Consider the following 23,364-nt stretch of genomic DNA (forward strand, 5'->3'; position numbering starts at 1 on the left):
CTGATGCCAAAATATTAAACATAATTTTCAAAATTCTAGACATGTGTTTTTTATAAAAAAAACGTCTGTAACAAATTAAAGAAATGAACGCGACTGTACTTTAGGCAGAGAGCTAGTAACATTATATTCCCCTTAAAAAAGTACACGCGTTAAAAATTCAAAAGTACATAATACACCTACTTACTACAATATCCATTGTGTTCTCCAAGAAACACTTAAAATATTCCTTCATGCAAACTTATAGCACTTGTGACTAAGTGCTGAGTTATAACAATTGCTTCAAGACCGCTTTTGTTTAAATTGTTGAGGACTAATGTCTTAAAATTTTATTAACTAGCTATGTGCCCTGGTTTCACTCGGGTTGAAACGTTACAGTTATAATACTGTCAAAGTTTTATACTTCGCAAATTTAGATAAAACTATAATCTCATAAAAAATTGGCTATACTTTTCAAAAATCAATCCTTACAGGAAACTGAAGTGAAACTACGGGATGGAGCTAGTATATTATACAAATATTGTAAGTATAGAGTATTTATCTAGACCGAAGAGTTTGTTTGTTTGAACGCACTTATCTCAGGAGATACTGGACAGATTTCGAAAATATCTTTCGCCGTTGGATACGTCATCCCTGAATACAATAGGCTATATTTGTACCGCGGGCGAAGCCAGGGTGGATCCCTAGTAAGAGGTAAATAATTAGTCCGTAGCTGAGCTAGCAAAAATATTTTCACGAGTTTCTTGCCGGTTCTTCTCCATAGATAATGCTTTCCGAATCGATGGTAAATGTTAAAACTGTTATTATGACGATTCAAAAGTGCTTCTAGAAGAAGTCTAATTGAATAATTAAATGTTTGAGCTATTGTTCCTTATGCTTGTGGGTCATTTGTAAGAGGATGGCGGTTCTACAGGGGTCTTATATAATAGTACGCAATGACAAAAAGAAAAATGATGGTCAGAATGCTGATAGCGGATACCTTAAGATACTGTGATATAAAATATTACAGTATCTTAAGATAAAATATTATAGTATCTTCACCGTGTGTGAAGAGTAAATGCTATGAAATAAAATGTACTTTAACCAGGAATTCTATTTATTTACATATTATTCCCGCCAAATTCGGCGATTGGCGCCACAGACATACCGACACGTCGAGAAACAAATAAACATCACTATTTGTGGAGCGATCGCGAAGGAATTGTCTTATTTGGTTAAATATATTGGATTTTAAACCGTTTATTGTTTGTTTTATATGTTTGAACGTATTTACTTACAAACATAAATCGCTTGGTAAGTGATTTATAGTTTGTTGTGTTTAATTATATATAAGTACTAATGTTTAATATCATTATTATTAGGTACTTAATAAGAAAATAATAATTATTATTTCTTGTGAAAAAATGTTAGAAATCAATACTTCCGAACACATTTTAAACTTTTGCTCATTTTAATCTTATATTACTTTATATCAGCTGTGGCAACGATAATAAATAATATCATGTGTGCAACTTTTTTATTTTAAGATATTGTACATCTCTACACATTTAAAACTACGCAACGGATTTTGATGCGGTTTTTTTAATAGATAGAGTGATTCAGGAGGGAGGTTTTAGTGTATAATTTATTAGGTTCCTTATTAACAAAGCGGGCGAAGCTGCGGGCGGGAAACTAGTTTATTATAGAATTTAATGCGATAAGTCGAGTATTATGACTATTCAAATCAATATCTAATATTTTATTTTCTATACAGTCACATGAGATTCAACATTTCCTGGAAAAATCGGTAAGATCCATTTGAATTCTTCCCTTATCGAGTTTTTCTAAGAACTGTCCTATTAAATTCCTTTCAAAGCCCGAGATTTATATTTCATATGATATCTCCATATCACATTGATATATTAGCAAATGAATATAATTTAATAGAGTTACTAGCTGTGCCCCGCGGTTTCACCCCAGCCTTCCTGGATAATGGACTATCTAACACCGAAATAATATTTCAAATCGTACCAATAGTTCCTGAGATAAGTGCGTTCAAACAAACTCTTCAGCTTTATAATATTAATGTAGATATTCTTATGTTTTTACCGTCTCAAATAATTATAGATTAGCTATTTTTTATGCAATATATTCACCATATTGAAATTGGAAAAGATCCTTAATGAAATGTTTAATGGTACAAATAATATCGTCGAATTGAGGATCTCAGCCTTTTTTAATCGGTTAAAAACTTAACATAATGACAATTTCTTCAGAATAGTAGATTTATCATAAGAATTTTCCAATTTTAACTACAGATGCAGTCGAGCGACGTTATTTTAACATCATGTGTATTTCTGTATGTCTGGACCGATTTAGTATTTTTTTAATGAATTGCTGTGTTAGTTCGTGACAAGTAAAGTAGTATATCGACTAATATTGAAGCTAACGATTCTAAATGTAAAGTTAGTATTAATATTATATTATCTGTCGTAAAATTTCAGTCGTATTTTTATACTAAGTACTTATTTACGGGGAACAATTTTTGTATTCCCGTTCAAATGCTAAAAATACATTATTGTTATGGCCTTTTATTTTTCTTTGTTTTATTTACTAATAAATATTTATTTATTTATGAATTAACAAGTACTTTCGTTAAAATAATATCTTTAATAATCGTAAGGCCATCACCTAAAATAACAATAAAAGCCATACATTTGTACGTAGCCCTAAGCCCACACAACACGTAGTAAGTCAACGTATTCAGTATATTTTCTTTGTAACAGCAGTATTCTACAGGAATTCCATTTGAGGCGAATGCATTTTATTTCCAGATACATCCAAAATAACTTAAACAAAACATCGAGTGATTTATTCGAGTTTTCAATCGATTTTGGAATGTCGATTGATAGATGCGATGTTTCGAATAATCGAATGAAGTTTCGTGTTATTAAAGCGTTATATATGATGAGTAAATTATAAAATGCAAGAGAATATTCTGTACCTATTGTATAGTTTAGAAGAAAAAAATGAATTTAATTCGCTGTCTATTATTTATGTTCACTACCCCTTGACCTTATACACATTATACAGATATTAATTGCATTGTGATTATATCATTTTTAGGTTTTTTTATTTATACTTACAAAATAAAACAGGCACACCTGTGTTGTAGAGTCTGTTACTCTAATAAAAATTCAACATAAAACAGTGTAGGTTTTTTTTGGAATATACCTACACCACTAAATAAAGCACACACACACGTACCAAATAAAAATCAACACAAACCATATTTCGCACCTCAAAAAAGCTAAGTATAGATTTCATCCACTCAACGATAAGCATCGTTTGCGAGTCCAAACCTATAATTTTTCACAGTATCCCAGTGTTGGATAATTTTACAAAATTGCTCTAAAATGGAGAATTTTAATTTATCCCGGTGTCAGCCAGAGGCTGTAATTTTATTCGCAATTGGGTTTTAATGTGTAGTGTGTTTTGAAGTATGTTCACACTTTTTGATATAATGGCAAAAGGATTCGAGTATTTATCAAATTATTATGGTTATTATAAGGTTATTATATTTTTAGGCTCGGGTTATAATATTATATGTTATTTGGATAATGAAAAAAGGGTTTCAAGTATTTATGAAGTTGTATTTTTCTTGTTAGTTGTTTATGTGATATGCTTAAAGGTTTAGATTAAGGTTTTAATTGTTAGAGCAAATATCGAAACTATGTATATTATTGTATAAGTAAACAATTATAAATTTAATCCAACTAAAACATAAATATTTATTTTATTTTTGTTATAGAGTAGATAAATGTTGCTCTATATAATCTAAGTTTTATTTTTATACAAATTCCAGTAAATTAACATTTAAAGTACAGATACTGAATTACAACAATTTAACTAGAAAATGCAATAGGTAGATTGATATATGAAAATCTCTATGTGAATGACAAGAAGGTTTTTTCCCGATAAAAAGACAAACGGACTAATAAACTGATCTATTTATTGACAGGCGACGTGTACATCGCATTTTGATTTTGCTGTTTTATTATAGAGAAATATTTATATTATTTGTTTCCAAGTATCAAATGCATATATGTAATATAGATAATGTATTTAATTTATAGTTTTTCGTCATTTAGATATATGTTACATGTAAAATATACCTAAAAAGTTTATTGAAAAATAAAAATACCACATTTTCATGAATATACGATTATTTTTAACAATAAAGTCTTATATACAAAATGTGGTTTTATTTTCCTTAATTTATCGTTTGATTTCCTTTATTTATTTATCGTTTTAACTACCTACTAAAGCAGAATATTAAAACAAATCCTGTGCATTTTCTAAGAGTATTCAACTTTTTCCGCGATAGCTTATAAGAAAAATTCTCTAATATTAAACCTGAATTAGTAATAAGAAAATACATTTAAATAAATAAATTAAATACAATTTTTAACACGTAGAATATGCACAAGAAACACATTTAACATTTGTTCCTCGCAAGTTAAATATAATAGCATTCAAATGCAAAATTATCATAAAACTGCCGATTTATTATATGCGCCTTGGAATATATTTAAAGCAAGGATGTCTGGGGCTGATGTGTTTATTTTATTGAGAAAATAAAGATACATAATACTTTAAATACGATTTTTACTGGGATGATATTTTCTTTGGAAACATTACTAAATAAGGGGGACCATGGGACTTTTTTAAGTCTCTAAACTCGAGTTTTAAATCAGTATACAGAATCAGATTGAGTTTCCCAATATACTGAATTCGTTTTCTAATTGCAAGCATATCTATACTACTAATATTATGAAGCTGAAGAGCTTGTTTGTTTGTTTGAACGCGCTAATCTCAGGAACTGGTCCGATTTGAAAAATTCTTTCGGTGTTAGATAGCCCATTTATCGAGAAAGGCTATGGGCTATATATCATCACGCTAAGACCAACAGGAGCGGAGCAATGCGGGTGATACCGCGGAGCATAGCTAGCTCTGTAATAAAAAGTCAGATTGAACTATGTCATAAATAAGATTGTAATCTGTTTCTTTCTTACGTCAATAGTTAACATGAAAGTCTGTATGTTCGCAGCAACTTCCGAACCGATTTAGCTGAAATTTCGTACACGGATAGAAAATGTACTGAATAATTTTATTATATTTAAAGGCAATTAGTCAATTACTTCGCAAATAGCCGCGGACTAGGCTATTATGTATGGTAAAGTAATAGAACATCTTAAATATATTATCTAGAGTAAATAAAGCTGACAGACATCCCTATTACACGAATATTACGTAACAAGCCATTTAAAACCTCATTGCTAAAGAAATTAGGTTCATTATGCATTCTGCTTTCCATAATGCATTCAGCCTATTATGATAATTCATGAATGATGAATATAAATAAGCTTTTACTCGTATTTAGGTTATAGGCCTTTAAAACTAAATAAATACTAATAAAATGTGGTATGGAGTTGAACCAGCTAATTTTCCTGTCTTTGTGTGTGGATAATTTAGACATACTATATTAATAGTACTATTTAATAAATAGTACTATTAATATAGTCTAAATACTATTAATATAGTCTAAATAGTATTTATATCGTAAATAAGAAATTACACTATGTTTGGTACAAAAATATTGAAAATTCTTTCAAAAGTCACAGACAGATAAACTGAATTCAAAATAAATCGATTTATTAATAGCTCTATCTCTTTTATTTGATATGTTATGAAAGAAAGTAACAAAGACGTACAATTCATTTTTTTAATCTTAATAATATATACAATATAAATCTCGTGTCACAATGTTTGGCCTCAATGGACTCCTAAACCACTTAACCGATTATAATAAAATTCGCACACCATGTGCAGTTCGATCCAACTTGAGAGATAGGATAGTTTAAACATGTAGGTACCACGGGCGAAGCCGGGGCGGACCGCTAGTTTTTATATACGTTAAACTTTATAAAAACTCTACCCATGTAGAGTCGGGGCGAGAAGCTAGTAAATATAAATAAAAGCTACTAAATCATAAAAATGCAAAATACCCGCGTTGTTAATTAATGTTGTCACAACTAATTACATATGTTTGTCTGTTTGTTCGCGCAATGTGTTTGACTAGCTTTGATGTTTTTGTTGACTGTACATTAATTGCTTTTAAGGTATTGTGCAAACATGAATAAATCGTGTGAGCAAATATAATTAAAATTACGCTTAAGTGTGGTCAAAGTGTTGGTGACTTTTATAACCCTGTGTTTTGAATTTTCATAAAACAAAATAAAAACTTTATTTAAAGAGAATATTGTAGTTCATTACATTTAAATAAGATCTTAAATAATCTGGTCGTAAGTAAATTATATTTTAAACTAGTTGTGCTCCGCTCCTGTGAGATGATAATAAGCCTTCCTTGATAAATGGGCTATCTAACACAGAATTTTTCAAATCAGATCAGTAGTTCCCGAGATTAGCGCATTCAAACAAACAAACTCTTCAGCTTCATAATATTAGTATAGATAATAAGTTACCATTGTATCAAACACCTCGTCTAGATTTAGTATTATTATTTCGCTTTTATAGGATAAAATAATATATAATTAATATTGGAAAATATTGGAAATTATCAAGCTAATTTATAAGGAAATTACCTCGTGTAATTATAATAAATCTCACACGTTATGTATGTAATAACATGAACAAAACATTTTACGGCCAGTTGGCTGTATTTAATGGCTTGAACACTATGAAAACACTAGCTTAGATTACTATTGTTACAAGCACTAAACTGGTTTAGTACTGGCTGCAAGAATTACATCTTACTATGTTTATTTTATATGCATATATGTATAGTGGTATTTATTTTATGTATACTGTCTTAAACTAATTGATTTTATAGTTTACTAGCTTTCCGCCCGCGGCTTCGCCCGCGTTTTCAAGGAAAAACCCGTTCCCGTAGGATTTCCGGGATAAAACCTATCCTATGTCCTTTCTCGGGTATCAAAATATCTCTGTACCAAATTTCATGCAAATTGGTTCAGTAGTTAAGGCGTGATTGAGTAACAGACAGACAGACAGACAGAGTTACTTTCGCATTTATAATATTAGTATGGATTATAATGTAAATTATAGCCTTTGTTGTATTTTATCTATGGTGCTATTTTTCATAAACTATGTACTCCTGAACAGATAAGCGCAATTTACTTTTGATACATTGATAAATTAAATATTCTGTAAGAATATCCACTAGACTAGACTAATAGTCGTGAAAACAAAACTTATAGTTGAAAATTTCAATGGAAGACGCTTACGTTCGCAGTTTTATTATTACAATAATATAATTTATAACAAATACATTCACTTGAAACTAATTGAACAAATACCACATTTTCCATAAACAAAGGGCAATTTGAACGAGCTGTATAAATCACAGCGTTAACTTTAACTAACGTTTATGTGTTTAATCTTGCTCGGAATTTACAATGTATAACCATTGCTTATTTGCCTATTGTGCTTCCGAGCTTTGCGTGTACTGGATATACGATAAAACAGTATCCTACTAAAAATATAAATGCGAAAGTTTGTGAGGATGTGTGTGTGTTTGTTACTCTTTCACGCAAATATTACTGAACCGATTACAATGAAATTTAGCACACATATAGAGGGTAACTTGGATTAACACATAGGATAGGTTTTATCCTGAAAATACCACGGGACTATGTGGCTTTTCTTTGAAAACGCGGGCGAAGCCCCGGGCGGAAAGCTATGTTATGTTGTATATCCGTTACCGTTATATTTATAAAGTACTAGGACAGTATAAAAATAGGAGAAGTCAATCTTACCTAATAAGCTCAAACTAGCGATCCAGCTCGCCTGCTGATCCGTCACGGTGAAGGAGCCATGCATCCTGGACTCCTGCATGGAAGCGATGGCCGGCGACAGGTAGCCCTTACTCAGACCCGCCGCAAACGGGCCTAGGGACACTGCTAGGGCGGCAAGAACCTGTGTAAAATAAATAAAATTAACTACACAAAACATGGTTATGTATTTAACAATATAGGTAGGTAGGTACTATAAATATTCTTTATTTCTTATTTCATCCAAATCTGTGCTTTGGTTTTGCAATAAGATAAGAATTGCATTTTACTTTCATTGAATGAACAAATTAAATGTGTTAATATGCAATTATTTTTTTCAATAGTCTATTTGTTTTTAAACAAGTTAATACAATGTTTATAAACAAAACATTTTTATTTTCATTTCATGTAATTGATATTAAAACATTTTTCAAATGTAATTAGCTTAAATAAACAAATGAATGCGGTGTTTATTAACATAATTATTTTATTTTCATTTTTTATAATTGGTACTAATAATAATTAGTAAGATAAAAGATTGAATAATATTTATGCAATTCTAAGAAAACAAACATAATTAAATGTACCGATAGATTAACCTACAAAAATTCACTTAAAAACAATAAACATACAGCTGAAGCTAATATAAAAAAGTTAAAAGACCTATTTCTGGGTCAATGACCTATTATCTATTAATATTTACGCTAAATGTCAAAATAATTAATACCCTCGCTGAGATATATGTTAACTAGTGATGTACACGACCGTTCTGAATCGATCAATGTTAAGCGCCGTGTTCCAGTGATACCGATTGATAGTGATGTTACGGAATTTGTCTATAATTATATTATTTTCTGGTTTTATTCATTTATTTATTTAGTAATAGTAATGCGAGTGGCAAACCTAAAATTGAGTTGTATTCAATTATGTTACGTTGTTGTGCTTTTCTTTGCATAATATAAGGATCCTGTCTAATAATTTTTACCAGATAAATTTCTTACAATAATACTTTTTGTATTATATTATATAATATCAACAATATAGAAATAACGAATGTAAGCTTTTAAATATCCTTAATGGCACCGAATCTGATTTCCTCTGTTCAAAATAATGATATTAATGCTGTTCAAATACTGATGTTTATTACTGACATTAAGGTCTAATAAATACGACATCGTAAAGTTGATGACATCTGAAGTGCTGTTTTGTCGGCACTAAATATCGTTAATTTCTATTTAGAAAACATCGTTTTCGTAATTTATGATGTCTATAATTAGATGGTGTCATTATAATGATTTATTCACACACCTCTAAGATATATGTAAAGCTTTCAAGTAGTTGTAAATTGTACATCATCTATTAAAAAAATAATGAAACTAAAACTGTATCATACATCCATCATACATAGATTTATAACTCATAAGTATTTTAAGCAATAATTTAATAGATAATATCAATTACAATCATAAACAATTTACCTACGAATAAATTACACAAACACAAACTAAAATATATTCGGCTTTGACCCAAATACATGTTATTTTAGTCGAAATTCAGATCGGTCGTAAATCATCGACACGTACATAAATCATCGACAACACACCCGGAAGCGAACATCACTAGTGACATTATCTAAGCGCTAGATTGAAACCAACATTTGGAAGGGATCATTGAACGACACAGTGACTTATATTTTGTCACCTGTTATGCATACCATAATCATCTTTATAGCAAAGCAATACAGACTAATTTGCTGTATTATAATTTAATTCTGATATGACAGAAGAAAATTTATTGCATGTGCCGATGTTGTAGGAAAGATTTTCTTTATGAATCGTTAATCAAAGAAAATTATGATGTTTTTATTATTTTATGTGAAATTTTGAAAGATTTTATGATGTACTTTTATAAGGGGCTAATACCGGGCTATAAAATATGCAAGCGGCTAGTGAATATTTTAAATAATACGATATGATTAGAAGCTTTTAAAATTTAAATTACGTCATCGTAAAACACACACACACACAAACTTGATAGATTGACTTATGATCCGTAACATAGTCCTTAAAACTTACCTAACTAATATTATAAAGAAAATATTTGTTTGTTTGTACCAAGTAACCTCCGAAATTATTCATGCGATTTTGAATACTCTACAACCTACAAAAGCTACATTACTTATGTTTGTACTATCGTTAGTTGTTTTTATCTCGGGTCAACCTAGTTAGGAAGCCAATAAAATACAATTAAATGTATCCTATAACTATAAAACACATAAGAATAATTGGAAAAACTTTTCCTCAATTAAAGTTTATATGGTTTCCTATTTGACTAATGTGTGAAGAGCCATCAATATTAGTTAATATATGGATAAATAAATAAACGTACTTAGGTACTTATCCTAACTTATATCCTACCTAGCCCTAATTATCCTAACTATCGACATAACTATCCTAATTCTAATTAATATTATGAATGTGAAAGTGACTCTGTCTGCCTGACAGTCTCAACCACTGAACCGTTTGGGATGAAATTTAGTACTAATATAGCTTGAGACCTGAAGAAATATATTATATGGTAGGATTTATCCTTGCAATCTCACGGGAACGGGAACTATGTGGGTTTTTTTATTTGACTACGCAAGCGAAGCCGCGTGCGGAAAGCTAGGAGTTAATATTTTGTTTTTTTTTTACTTTTGTTGAAAAAAATAATCTGTGAAATGTTCGATGAACATTATATTTTGTCTTATTGCATTGCTAATCGATCTATATGTAAAACGTAATCTATATTATACTAGTGGTCCGCCCCGGCTTCGCCCGTGGTACCTACATGTTTAAACTATCCTATCTCTCAAGTTGGATCGAACTGCACATGGTGTGCGAATTTTATTATAATCGGTTAAGTGGTTTAGGAGTCCATTGAGGACAAACATTGTGACACGAGATTTACATATTAAGATTGTTCATATACTTTATATTGTTCACTAACCTGCCGCCTATATCCCTTCCTGCTATCATCGGACCTCATCATCATGATCCTAGTTTCTGGTGTAATGTTCGTCATCTTCTCACTCATCACTTTATCACTCATGTACACTGATTTTGTTACACTTTACACTTAACACTTTCACTGGATGTGTGCACATCACTTTGATATCTGAAACAAAAAAGGATTTGGTTAGTTTTATATACTTGAACTAATTTGTAATGGGCAATCTGGTAAACAATGATGTAAGGGTTTTTGTAAGTTGTTTTTAAGGTTTTATCTCGTTAACTTATAAGTAAACAAACTCGTTAAATATAATCAACCCATTAGTATTTATAAAAAAAGGATAAAAGGTTTTAACTTAGTGATCGTATAAATTTGTATTATTTATTGCAAACGGTTGCTTTCATCATTTTGATAAAACTTTTTGAATTATACGTTTTTTTATGAAGTTTTTCTATAAAACCGGTTACAATTTCGACTTAACATATACGATTTTTTAATTAAAAAAAACAGTCATATTATCGCAGTTTCAACCGACAATATATTTTATAGATGTAAAATAAATATATTAATAATATTTTACCGATTTAAAACCGATATTCACGTCACTAAACACGAAAACACACAGCAGAGAGACAATTGCTACTAAGAGATTGTAGACGAGACCTATTGTTATATGCACAGTAATTTGTTATTGCACTCCTTGGTGCACTGTAAAAATATTTATTATACGTCATAGAGCAAACGATTACTGTTGAAGAGTATGTTGTATGGGAATCGTTTTAGCACTTGTAGTTTTGCATGTAGGTTGTTGAAGTTAGGTTACATGTGGACACGAATTTTCAAGGATTAAGGATTAGTTCATTGTAGTTTTTCATGTAGGTATGTGATTAAAGTTAGGTAATATTATTATGTATGCGATTTTGATATTATATTTAATTTCTTTTAGGTTATAGTTTTGATAAATTGAAAATTTGGAAACGAACTTGTTTATTGGTAGATAGAGCCTTCAACCTAATGGTCAGGTTTAATTCCTACGTTATATTATAAATTTATAATTTACAGTATTTACAGTATTTAATAATGGCGTTATATCTTTATAATATAAAAATGAATCGCAAAATGTGTTGGTAAGCGCATAACTCGAGAACGGGTGGACCGATTTCGATAATTCTTTTTTTATTATATTCCTTGAAGTACCAGGATGGTTCTTATGTAGAGAAAACATAAATATGTATGTACCACGGGCGAAGCCGGGGCGGACCGCTAGTTTTGAATAGTTTTTTTTAGTAAGGAGTCATATTCATTTTACAGTATATTTCAAGGTGATGGATAACTAAAAAAGTACCTAGTCATGTCTTTCTTTGATGATTTATTTTCGCACGGTAAATAGAACATTAGTGCCAACTTTTTAATGTTAACGTACACGTGGAAAAGCGTAATTAAAAAATATTAATTTACATGTAAAAATATATGATTTCGCTTTGAAGGCTGATAATTACATACATTACTAGATAGACGTATATCTTATACCTACTTATTATGATATAGTATTTCTATATTGCAACGTGTGAAATATCTAGAATGAAAATTATAGCTGTTTGTCCTGGCTTCATCCGGATTTAAAGAGGCCAAAATATATCCTTTGTTACTCAGTAAAAGTAGAGCTTTTTATGTTTCAATTCAAGAAATCTATTTGTTTAGACATTAGGCATCATATAACGTAACAGGTAGATATTGTTTATTAGGATAATCCTAAACTATCAAAGATAAAAAACAAACACTATTTTGAACACCAGTCATGTTTTAGTTAATCACCTTGTTTATCCCAGTACATAAGGATTTCAATGGATATTTACATAAACTATATGTAATATTTTCATTCCTCTCTCGTTATAATAAACAAATTAATATTTTTAAACAAGATTTACGTCAGTACAGACGTTTTAACATTTCACTTGGTGTATATATTTTTGGTTCATAGAGCAATAATGACGCACTGCTATAAGGCATGTTTAACAATGATAGATATGATATATTTACTAGCTTTAGTAAGCTTATAAAAGCCAATGTATTTTACAACTGTGTACCAGAGTGCAACGTACACTCTGGTACACAGTTGTAAAATACAACTACAACCCGTAATAAAAAAGACAACTAACATATTTTTATTATTAACACAGTTTAAATTACTCGGTAATTTGGAGGAGATATAAGACAACCATTTTTTTGCAATGGTACGATCATTCGGTAAAAAAATATAGCTTTGTAATGGTATAATAATAGTCAATTACAATATTACTTAGTTGAAATTATATTATTTTAATACATTGAAAATCTAGAAAACTTCACAAGCCCTTGGGTGACGAATAATAACGTTATTTCAGGAATGTGCCAAAACAAACCTCATATTTTATTTAAAAACAAGAATTTAGTCGATTTTGAACGTTCTTTTGTAAATTTCGTCCATTTTGAACGTAAATACTTCCATACATAACTCTACAATATTGTTACAGTATAGGCCATGTATTTCCTAGCCTAAAATAGTTGAGCTTTTACTGGAAATACGTCAGGCCGCCATCTGGAAGCTAGGTTTATATTAGCTCTAATTATTTAGAACGTCGTGCGTCCTAGTTCTGATTCTAACATTAGTTTACCAACAATCCATTGAAACAGTTTATTCAATTATGCTACAAAAATGTGTAATAGTATGAAGAATATAAAGAAAATACTAGAGAGTATAGTAATATATTAATTTAATACTTCATAATATGGTCTATACATATATCATATTTCATTAATATTATGTACTTTTGGGTTTATTACGTTTAATTAGGTACTTGATAATTATTAGGAATAAGTTTAGTCTATACTAATATCTGTGCTAATATTATAAAGCTGAAGAGTTTGATTGTTTGTTTGTACGCACTAATCTCAGGAACTACTGGTCCGATTTGAAAAATTCTTTCGGTGTTATCATCATGCATATATCATCATGCTACGACCAACAGGAGCGAAGCACTGCGGGTAAAACCGCGGAGCGCAGCTAGTATTAGATAAATAGAACAAGTATCTACAGATATTTGGAATAAAGTTTATCTAAATAACTAGTCAGTGACTTAAGCCCTATTTTCCTTGAAAATCTGCGAAATAAATATTTCTGTTGATTTATCTATCATTTTTATAATTATCTTCAAATAAATACCATTTTAAACTGTATCACATCTCTCTACAGTCATTGAACGGTGAAATATTAAACTAAAAACATGTGAACATAGCAATGTAAACTTTATCTCTAACATAATATACAATAGACGCACTGTATGGTGAATCGCATTGTATTCAAAGTTTTTCTAGATAACAGATTTTCTATTGAAACTGCTTTTTATACGACGAGCGTAGAGGGAATAAAGAAAAACTATGCTATAAAGAGGTTTTATTTTTTGTTTAAATTAATGTAAGTGCTTATTGTTAATTATTTGGTTTTTAGAATTTTTGTAAATCTATTAGTGATACAGATCTATAAACGCATTTTTTTCATTTCATTTTTTGCTTTACGCGCGTTGAGAGTAAAATTTCAGGGTCGCGTCATGGCAAAACCGTCACGTCATGGAGTAAGGTGACGGTTTTGGAATTTTTGAATCTTGTCAAAGAAGTTTCACTCCTGACACGTGTGCTCGGCACACACGCTCTTTTTTTGATGCATTTCGTTTTTTCAAGGTTTGAACATGCTGGGGTAATTTTACAATATAATTATTCTTTATTTTAACATTATGTAAATTACTTAATAAGGAAAACAGTGATTTTATTATATTGTTATGTGTTTCATATTTTCTAATATCATATCTGCACATAGGAAACGTTCATAAGTGAAGACCTCAAGAGAATTAGGTCAATGTTAGCAATGCGATTATTTTAAACATATTGTGACCTACGTCTAGTTACGACTTTTGTCGCGACGCCGCGCCACCTTGTTGACGGAACTAACGACAATTTAGCGACATTCGTGCGACAGGGTCGCGGTACAGGGGCAGTTTTATATTTCCTCTGGCTTTTCCTGTCCGTACTGAATATATTAAAGGATAATGGTATGATGTAAGTATAAGAAGAGATAGAGCTAGTTTCAATATTCATACTTTTAATATCAAACTTGCATAAATACTTATAAAATACTAATGGTCCGCCCCGGCTTCGCCCGTGGTACCTACATGTTTAAACTATCCTATCTCTCAAGTTGGATCGAACTGCACATGATGTGCGAATTTTATTATAATCGGTTAAGTGGTTTAGGAGTCCATTGAGGACAAACATTGTGACACGAGATTTATATAGGTATATTAAGATGTATAAATCGACTTCAGTAAACTTTAAAGTTGTATTTCTAAAAATTTCCAATGAATTATTAAGAAACTTGCACTGTTTCTAAGCTTTAAATAAATAAATAAATAAATATTTCAGGACAATTTTCACACACGGCACGATCTGATCCCATACTAAGCTTTATGGAAACCAGATGGCTGATAAACATACATATATATATTTTTTTAAATAAATACTTATATAGATACTTAACACCCAGACACAGAGCAAACATCTATGTTCATCACACAAATATTTGCCCAAATGTGTGGGTAAATAAACATACAGTCCTAAAATTTTAAGAATATTAGCACATCTTTCTACGTTATCTCCTACGAAAGACCTATGTCTTCTTTCACATCTTTTGAACAATGACAATAAAAAATAGACTACATGTACAGTACTTGTCTTAAGTTTCTTTTTAAATTAGCTGTCAAATTCTGAACATTATTGCCCACATAAGCATGACCTCGGTCTGTTCTGCAAATCAATAGATCAAACGGTCCAATACAAACTGGTCATGTTACTTCAGTTCTGTTCGGTGAAACAAGGTGATAAATTAACAGCATTTTGTATACGTATCACTTTTCAATACGTCACAATGATTGACACGACTTGTGACTGAACATTTGGCTGTTTCGAAATTTTGTAGGAAAGTTATAAATAACGTAACCGTTTCCCCTCTTGAGTCTTGCTGGGTGATAAAATGCAGATGATTTATATTTGAAATAACAATGCTGCAATTAGTTAGAGAAATAAGAAATAAGAAGATTTGTATTAAGAAGGAAAAGAAAAAGTTAGATGGCATAGACCTTTTGACTTCATTTTTGTAGTATTTTTTAGAGATATCCCTAATAATCGAAATCTTATTTGATACTTTCTAAAAATATGGAAAACTTTAAGATACATTTTATCTATGTTTTTATAAAGTTCATAATTAATTCTTCCTTTGCTTTAGCAGAATTCTGTTCGATCCAACTTCTCTATCGATATCTTTATAATAAACTTTTAATTTATAGATCACATATATTGACAATTAAATATGCACAGATAATGTATATAATCTTCTTCTTATATATAAAAATGAATCGCAAAATGTGTTGGTAAGCGCATAACTCGAGAACGGCTGAACCGATTTCGATAATTCTTTTTTTATTATATTCCTTGAAGTACGAGGATGGTTTTTACGTAGAGAAAACGTAAATATGTACCACGGGCGAAGCCGGGGCGGACCGCTAGTATTTATATATAATATTATAATATTTACTACTTCACAAGAATACAGTCAACACATGTGTTAAATTAAAATTGTATTTAAATTTTACAATAACATAAACCGTGTGTGAAAAGAGGCTATAAAAATGTTTAACTTTATACTGTAATTAACGGACGATTCGAAAGAGTTAATCTCTAAATATTTTGTAAACAATTTCTGTAAACGGAAGAGCTCGTAAAGTTTATTTTAGTTTTCTTTACATTTAACGGTAGCGACTGCATTTAAAGTTGTTTTAGTTGACTTGACTTCGTTTGAATCAAACGAACGAACACCAATCGTTTGAATTTGAGTATAATCGGATTTTAAATTGTTAATTGTATGATGTAGTATATATTTGCATAGTAAACACGAGACAAACTGCGTGTTTAAACGTTTTTCTACTAGAAAAATGATATATCAGGCCACTCCTTTATATGTTAAAGCAAATACATACCTACCATAAAAATTATAAGAATGATATTAATTGAACAAGGAAATACTAAACGCATTCCAGCTGTTTATATAATTAAGTTCACTACAAAAGAGTTTTTATTCGCATATAAATAGAAATAAAATATCAGAAAACGTTTAAAACGTTCACAGTTCTCATACTGTTTTGTATGTATTTATGAATTTCAAGCTAATATTTATTTCAGTACAATTCTAAAATACGATCGATTGTAAAATTTTGTAATCTCTTCATTTATTCATAAACTAACTGCGCTTCGCGGTTTCACCCGCGTGGCTCCTCCTGGTCTTAGCGTAATATAGCCTATAGCCTTCCTCGATAAATGGGCTTTCTAACACCGAAAGAACTTTTCAAATCGGACCAGTAGTTCTTGAGATGAGCGCGTTCAAACAAACAAACAAACTCTTCAGCTTTATAATATTATTAAGTATAGATAAAAGACCTTTTTTTTCACAAAACAATATTATAGATTTAGCACGTACGCCCTAGATACGTTTTCAAAGAAAATCTTGGGCAAGTACACAATGAAAACTAATCGAAAAGCCATGTACATTGATCTAAATATTTTTAAACTACGCACACGGTTGTAAAAATAAATTAGACAGCGGCAGTTCTTAAATTAGTTGGGTTCCGTAGATTTATAAATGTTATAAATAGTGTGTAAATCGTTTAAATGAGCTTTTGTGGTCTTAGTGTCGTTTGTGGTTATTACATATACTTATTTGTTTGATGATATTTCAAATCGATACTATAATAAAGGAGTTTGTTGTAAGTTTTTAAGTTTGTTGGAAGTTATAGTGGAAATGACTGAATTGATTATGAAAGCTCGTTTTCAGTAGAAAGCTTTTGTATTATCGTGCAATATATGCATTTTATAAGATTTTATGGCAGATTAATACAATATACCTATCTTAATATCAAATTTAAATTAGCTCAAATTTTATAATTTGTATATGAAAAACTAGAGCTTTGATCATGATGTCTCTTTCTGTTCACTCAAACTCCAACATTTATAAAATTAACCACCGTTTTACAATTAAGCGTACCTACTTACGTATTTCATAAATTGTTGCTTTTTCTACATCACTTACTTACCTTTCTCTAATAACTACTTTTACACTGAACCCTAATCAAAACTAGGCACATAGTCCAGGTTATTGACACTTGGCAACCCAGAGGTATATTTTTGCAATCGGTATAAATATCTGCTCATCAGGGCATTGGCTGACACAATTGTGGAGTAAACATACTGAACTTTCGATATTTACGTGTTAGAACTGTTTACGTATTTGGGATTTCTGGTTTGGTTATCTGGATCGAGTGTAAACTAGTAAAGCGCGTGGCTTCGCTCGTGTGCAGTTTTTAACGTTATGTATATGAATTCACTGCTTCACTGCTTACAAGTTTGGTTGTTGTGACAAAAAAAAAGTTCATTCAGAATTATTAAGAAGTACGAGATTAAAATTAAAATGAAGAACCTAATTTCATAAAAATCGGTTCAATAGCTTAAGCGAGAAAACTTAATAAACAGAAAGACCACGCTCGAATACCAAAAAAATACGAAAAAACATTACGTTGCCAAAATCATACATACCACACCCACAAATAAGCTTTTCACAAAATCGTTCGACTATTTAAATAGAAAACCACTAAAAACATTTTAAAAATCAATTTAAATATTAAAATAGCTTTAAACGGCAATATGTCATCATTACATCTATGAGGCGTGCAATTAAGGCTCTGTTATTAAAAATCGTAAAGTTTTAACGCCTTAAGCGATCATTACATCGTTGATGTACGGGGAAATTACTCTGGTATCGACAGAATACATCTTTATATAAAACCCTTTTTATAGCACACGACACGGTGACGATACGACTTGTATGCGGAAAATGCAAATGATATGTATAAATGGGTTGTATGGAATTCGCACCTTAAGTTTAAAAGCAAGCATATAATAATTATGATGCTTGTTGAATACGGTCTGTACACATATACTCTACGTCTACATCTCTTTTGGTGTAACTTATTGCAATCAAACACAAATAATAATACCTACCATGTAGTCATACATTGTATTCTAATCAAGCGGCAATAAATTATTAATTTAAACTTAATATGGATAACAATCCTTCTTTTTTTTACAGGGATTTTTATTGTACTTTAAGTTTACATAGATCACAAATTCTCTGTTCAATACCCATTTTCTACAAGTATTTATCTTTTTTATAAGTTTTACAATCAACTTCAGAAATAGGTACCTATCGCAAGTTGTAAAGCGCACGAAAAATAATCGTACGTCTCATTACCGACGCAAACGGGAATGTTAATGCGACGATATCGATTATACGTACATCGGACAGATGGGATTCAAATCGTGTCGTGTAAAACTCGATTGACGATGTTTAAGCATTTGATACGAGAAAATTGTGGTATAAGATAGTGATGTTAATTAACTTTGTTAATAATCAATCTTATTGCAAAAGTAATATTATTGCAAATAATGTATCGAACATTGATCTAGCGCTCCATTTTCTGAGAAATGCTTGTGAATAACCAGAAATTAATTTATTAAATAGACTTTTTCTAGAAGCATTTTTGAATAGTCATAACATATTTTTAACATTTACCACCGCTTCGGAAAACAGTAGAATTTATATTCAAATTCAAATGATTTATCTTGATTCACATTTTATAAGGGTTATTTCATTGTTTGAGGTGAAAATATATTGGCATCCATCGCTTGCCTATAAATAATTAGCCTATGCTATTAAAATCACACTAAAACTTTTATTAGTCCCTAGCTTTTCGGCCGCGTAGAGACAAAGAAAAAAACGCATAGTTCCCGTTCCCGTGTATTTCTATTCTAAGAGAGACGTAGCTTCTGCATCGGTAATTAAAAATAACACCCTCTGTTTAATTAAGCATATAAAAACAGTACAATTGCCAATAACACAGGAATGCTACAAGCAATTGGGTTTATTGTTTTACAATTGAACAAATAAATTATCTTATAAACTTATTGGATCGCGTGTGTGGACACGAGACCCCCTGAGTGGCTCGCCCGTAAAACGTACGATCGTAAATTATTGGTGTGATACGACTTTCTAATTCTATTGTTATTCTGGTGTGCTTATGGAATACTAGTTTCACGCCCTGCCATAATAATAAACAAAAACAATCTGTTTATTCATTATAATCTAACTTTTGATCCGATATCCCGCAAGCGAAGGAAATTCCAAAATATTAACATACAAGTTATGCTTACTTTTAATAATTCCTAAAAATAATGCTCCTTATCTTTACTCGTAGAACTATAAGAAGACACTGCTTATAAGAAATAAACTGTGTACGACCTTTTGAATGTTCTACAAAAAAAACTTTGATCCCTTTTCATACTTTCTAGAATTTCTCCACTACATGGTCTTGCAAGCTAGCATCTTCGATGTGACATAACCCAAGTTTTCTAAACGCAATCATTTCATCAGAGCCCCATCGCACGCGGCGGGATCCGGTAGTCGGTTGTAATTGAAATCGGGAACGTGACGACCAAGACACGTGATGGGATATCGTGTCCAAGATTTCACGTTTCATTTCTTATATAAGTTTGGAATCGTGCGATATTTAATGGGTGAGGAGCAAGTGATTGAGCACATGTGGATGGTAGGGGTGAGGTCTTAGATCAAATAAATTTAATCACTACATAGTCGCATCACGCCGTGTGTATTTCTGCATGCTTAGATCTTTAAAATTACGCATCAGAATTTGATGAGGTTTTTTTTAATAGGTAAAGTGGTTCTTGAGGAAGATTTTATTATTTAATCTGTTTAGTTTTCTACAGAGTGGGTGAAGCCGCGCGGAATTCTAGTTGAATATAATTATAAACACTTTTATTTATTTGAGTGGTAGATATATCCAATTTTCTTCCCCTCTTTTCGGATATTGAATGCAGCTTTCTAATTTCTAAATCCAGGACCATAACGGAATATTCCTCCAGGGCACGTTACAACGGTTATCGTCACAGATACAATCCAATTATCTCTCCAAGCCTTGTCACAACTTGTTAGTCCGCAAGATCAATTGCCCTCACATACGTCTATATAGACTGTGAGTTATGACAAGTGCTATTTTTACATTGCGCGGAAAGTATGGTAACGAGACTTGAATTGGGTAATGTGTCCAATGTGTTCCGGTAATGTATATCATTATTTATAATGCGATATAAACAATTTTGTTCGGGCGAGTTGTCCGGTCAAGATCTGTTATAATGTACCGGGAAGTTCTTACTTCAATCGTCTCCATATGTATAAAGGAATTTTAAAAGATGTAGAATATTTGTACCAAAGGGAGAGTAGATATAGCTGTTAGCAGTTTTCAAAGAAATACCTTTCTTCTAGTAAAAAGCCGACCGCCAATTAGCAATACGTGAAAACGTCAAGCCACTCATTATCGTGTGCCGGCTTTGTTACCTCAATACCTTTGGAGCTATCTCCTAAACTCTATTCCATTGCTGCTTTGATTACACCAGCTTTAATGAAACGTTAATGTAACGAGCAATGTATAGTGTTTGAATGAAATCGTTGATTGCAAATCGTTCTTCTAGCTTGTTGACTATTATGGCGTGTAAGGTACTTTTACGATGAGATCCGTGAGTTTATAAATGAATACTGGGTTAATAGATTCTTTATAGGAACTTTCTTTATTGCTTGACCTGGGAATTAAAACAGGAATATTACTCTGAATAAATTATCCATCTTAAGGGTAGGTAGTATATAATCTTAAGGGTAACTCATCAAACCTGAATAGGTATAAAGATATTTTCATAAATGTATTTTTAATGGGATTAAAAAAGGGAATTTCTAGAATACCACTAACAAGAGTATATAATATGTTAACTACATATTTATAAGATAAGGAATATAAGAGAAAAAGCTTATAATAGCGTTTAGCTACTATTATGTATTCTATGCTTATAATTCAAAAACAAATGTCGCCATCTATCCACGTCAGTTTTACTACTGAAACCTTTCTAACGACCATCACATAAGTTATGATAGAATAAATCTAGGTCTAACTTATATAGATATATGAAAACATTAGACTCCGTCTTTGATAGATCTCTAGCAACTTATATGTTATATTTTTAACCGACTTCAAAAAAGAAGAGGTTTTCAATTCGACTGTATTTTTGTGTTTGTTACCTTAATGTTCGACTGGGTGAGCTTTGATAATTATTTTTATATACTTTGTAAGCTAGTGTTTTCCAATTGACCAATTAAATTTTCACTAGATCTGATCAATAACAGTCGGTTTAGTACTTATTAAAAGACAGTTAAGTTATCTTAAAAATGAAGATATCTTAAGATAATTTCGGAATTTATGCTTAAAAAGAAAGAAAACATATAATTAATTGTCTGTTTGTTGTTTTCCAAACAATTATTTTCACAGCCGACAAAATTATACTTTCTCACTGTATTTTCTATAACGAACTTAACACCAGGCATTTTACACACCACTTAATATCGAGGTTTTATATTCTGTGGTCACTTTGACATTCGCGGTTTTGGCTTCCTGATTATTTGCCAAGTTCAATGAACTTGACTGACATTTTTGGATAAGAAAAAGTTTAATTATCTGGAAAACTGCTACCGAAACATTTTATTTTGCTCGTTAATTTTGGAATGGCATGTACTAAATGTAAATAATTTAATTAACCATCGCAACTGAAATAATATATTCAAGTATAAAGAATATATAAAATAAGACACAGGCTACTTTTTATCCCAGAAATCCCACAGGAACGGGAACTATGCGGATTTTTCTTTGAAAAAGCGGGCGAAGCCACGGGCGGAAATATAGTACTATAATAATATTCCCATATGTTTTACTAGCTGTGCCCCGCAGTTTTACCCGCATTGCTCCGCTCTAGCCTTCCTCGATAAATGGGCTATCTAACACCGCGAAAGAATTTTTCAAATCGGTCCAGCAGTTCCTGAGATTAGCGCGTTCAAACAAACTAACAAACTTTTCAGCTTTATAATATTAGTATATATGTGTTATGAAAACATTTTCTTCAGCCATTTGTTCAGTTATGTCATAGGTGTGTTGCAATAAATAGTACATGGGATTTTATAGCCCATGTTTGAATTTTACGCTATTACTTTTACGATGTCAATAATATCGATTTTGTATTGCGCATATTAAAGTTATTTTTAGTTTTACCGCCCTTATACCTTGTTTAGAATGATTGCGTAATGTTTTTGGTTTTATTGGGAAATGGCCGTTTCTGTTACGGTTTTCACGTTTGAAAGCTTTTTAAAGCAATGTTGCTGATCCTTGTAGAGAATTCCTTTTTATAAGCATGAATATCCAATATCTTTTATCATTGAGAATAATTATTAACCCTTGTTATTACAATTTAGCTTTTCACAAATGATCACTTTTCA

At 30.9% G+C, this 23,364-nt stretch overlaps 1 protein-coding gene across 2 annotated transcripts in view; it reads right to left on the reverse strand.

Annotated features, from left to right (window-relative positions):
* LOC149898507 (facilitated trehalose transporter Tret1-like) overlaps positions 1–23,364 on the reverse strand; it is a 70,328-nt gene that overhangs the window by 16,689 nt on the left and 30,275 nt on the right. The window contains exons 1-3 of one of the 2 annotated variants that reach the window (XM_090115083.1): positions 11,419–11,494; positions 10,836–11,003; positions 7,833–7,992 (exon numbers count right to left, since the gene is read on the reverse strand). In XM_090115083.1, the coding sequence (XP_089971209.1) occupies positions 7,833–7,992; positions 10,836–10,937 (262 nt within the window). In that variant the 5' untranslated portion in view covers positions 10,938–11,003; positions 11,419–11,494. Of the gene's footprint in view, positions 1–7,832; positions 7,993–10,835; positions 11,004–11,418; positions 11,495–23,364 lie in introns of those variants that run through there. The other variant, XM_090115082.1, reaches the window with a different exon arrangement.

The sequence above is a fragment of the Colias eurytheme genome, chromosome 22, assembly GCF_061535395.1.
Source record: "Colias eurytheme isolate Ceu_HAF_F1 chromosome 22, ilColEury1 Martin Lab GWU primary, whole genome shotgun sequence".
Classification (NCBI taxonomy): domain Eukaryota; kingdom Metazoa; phylum Arthropoda; class Insecta; order Lepidoptera; family Pieridae; genus Colias; species Colias eurytheme.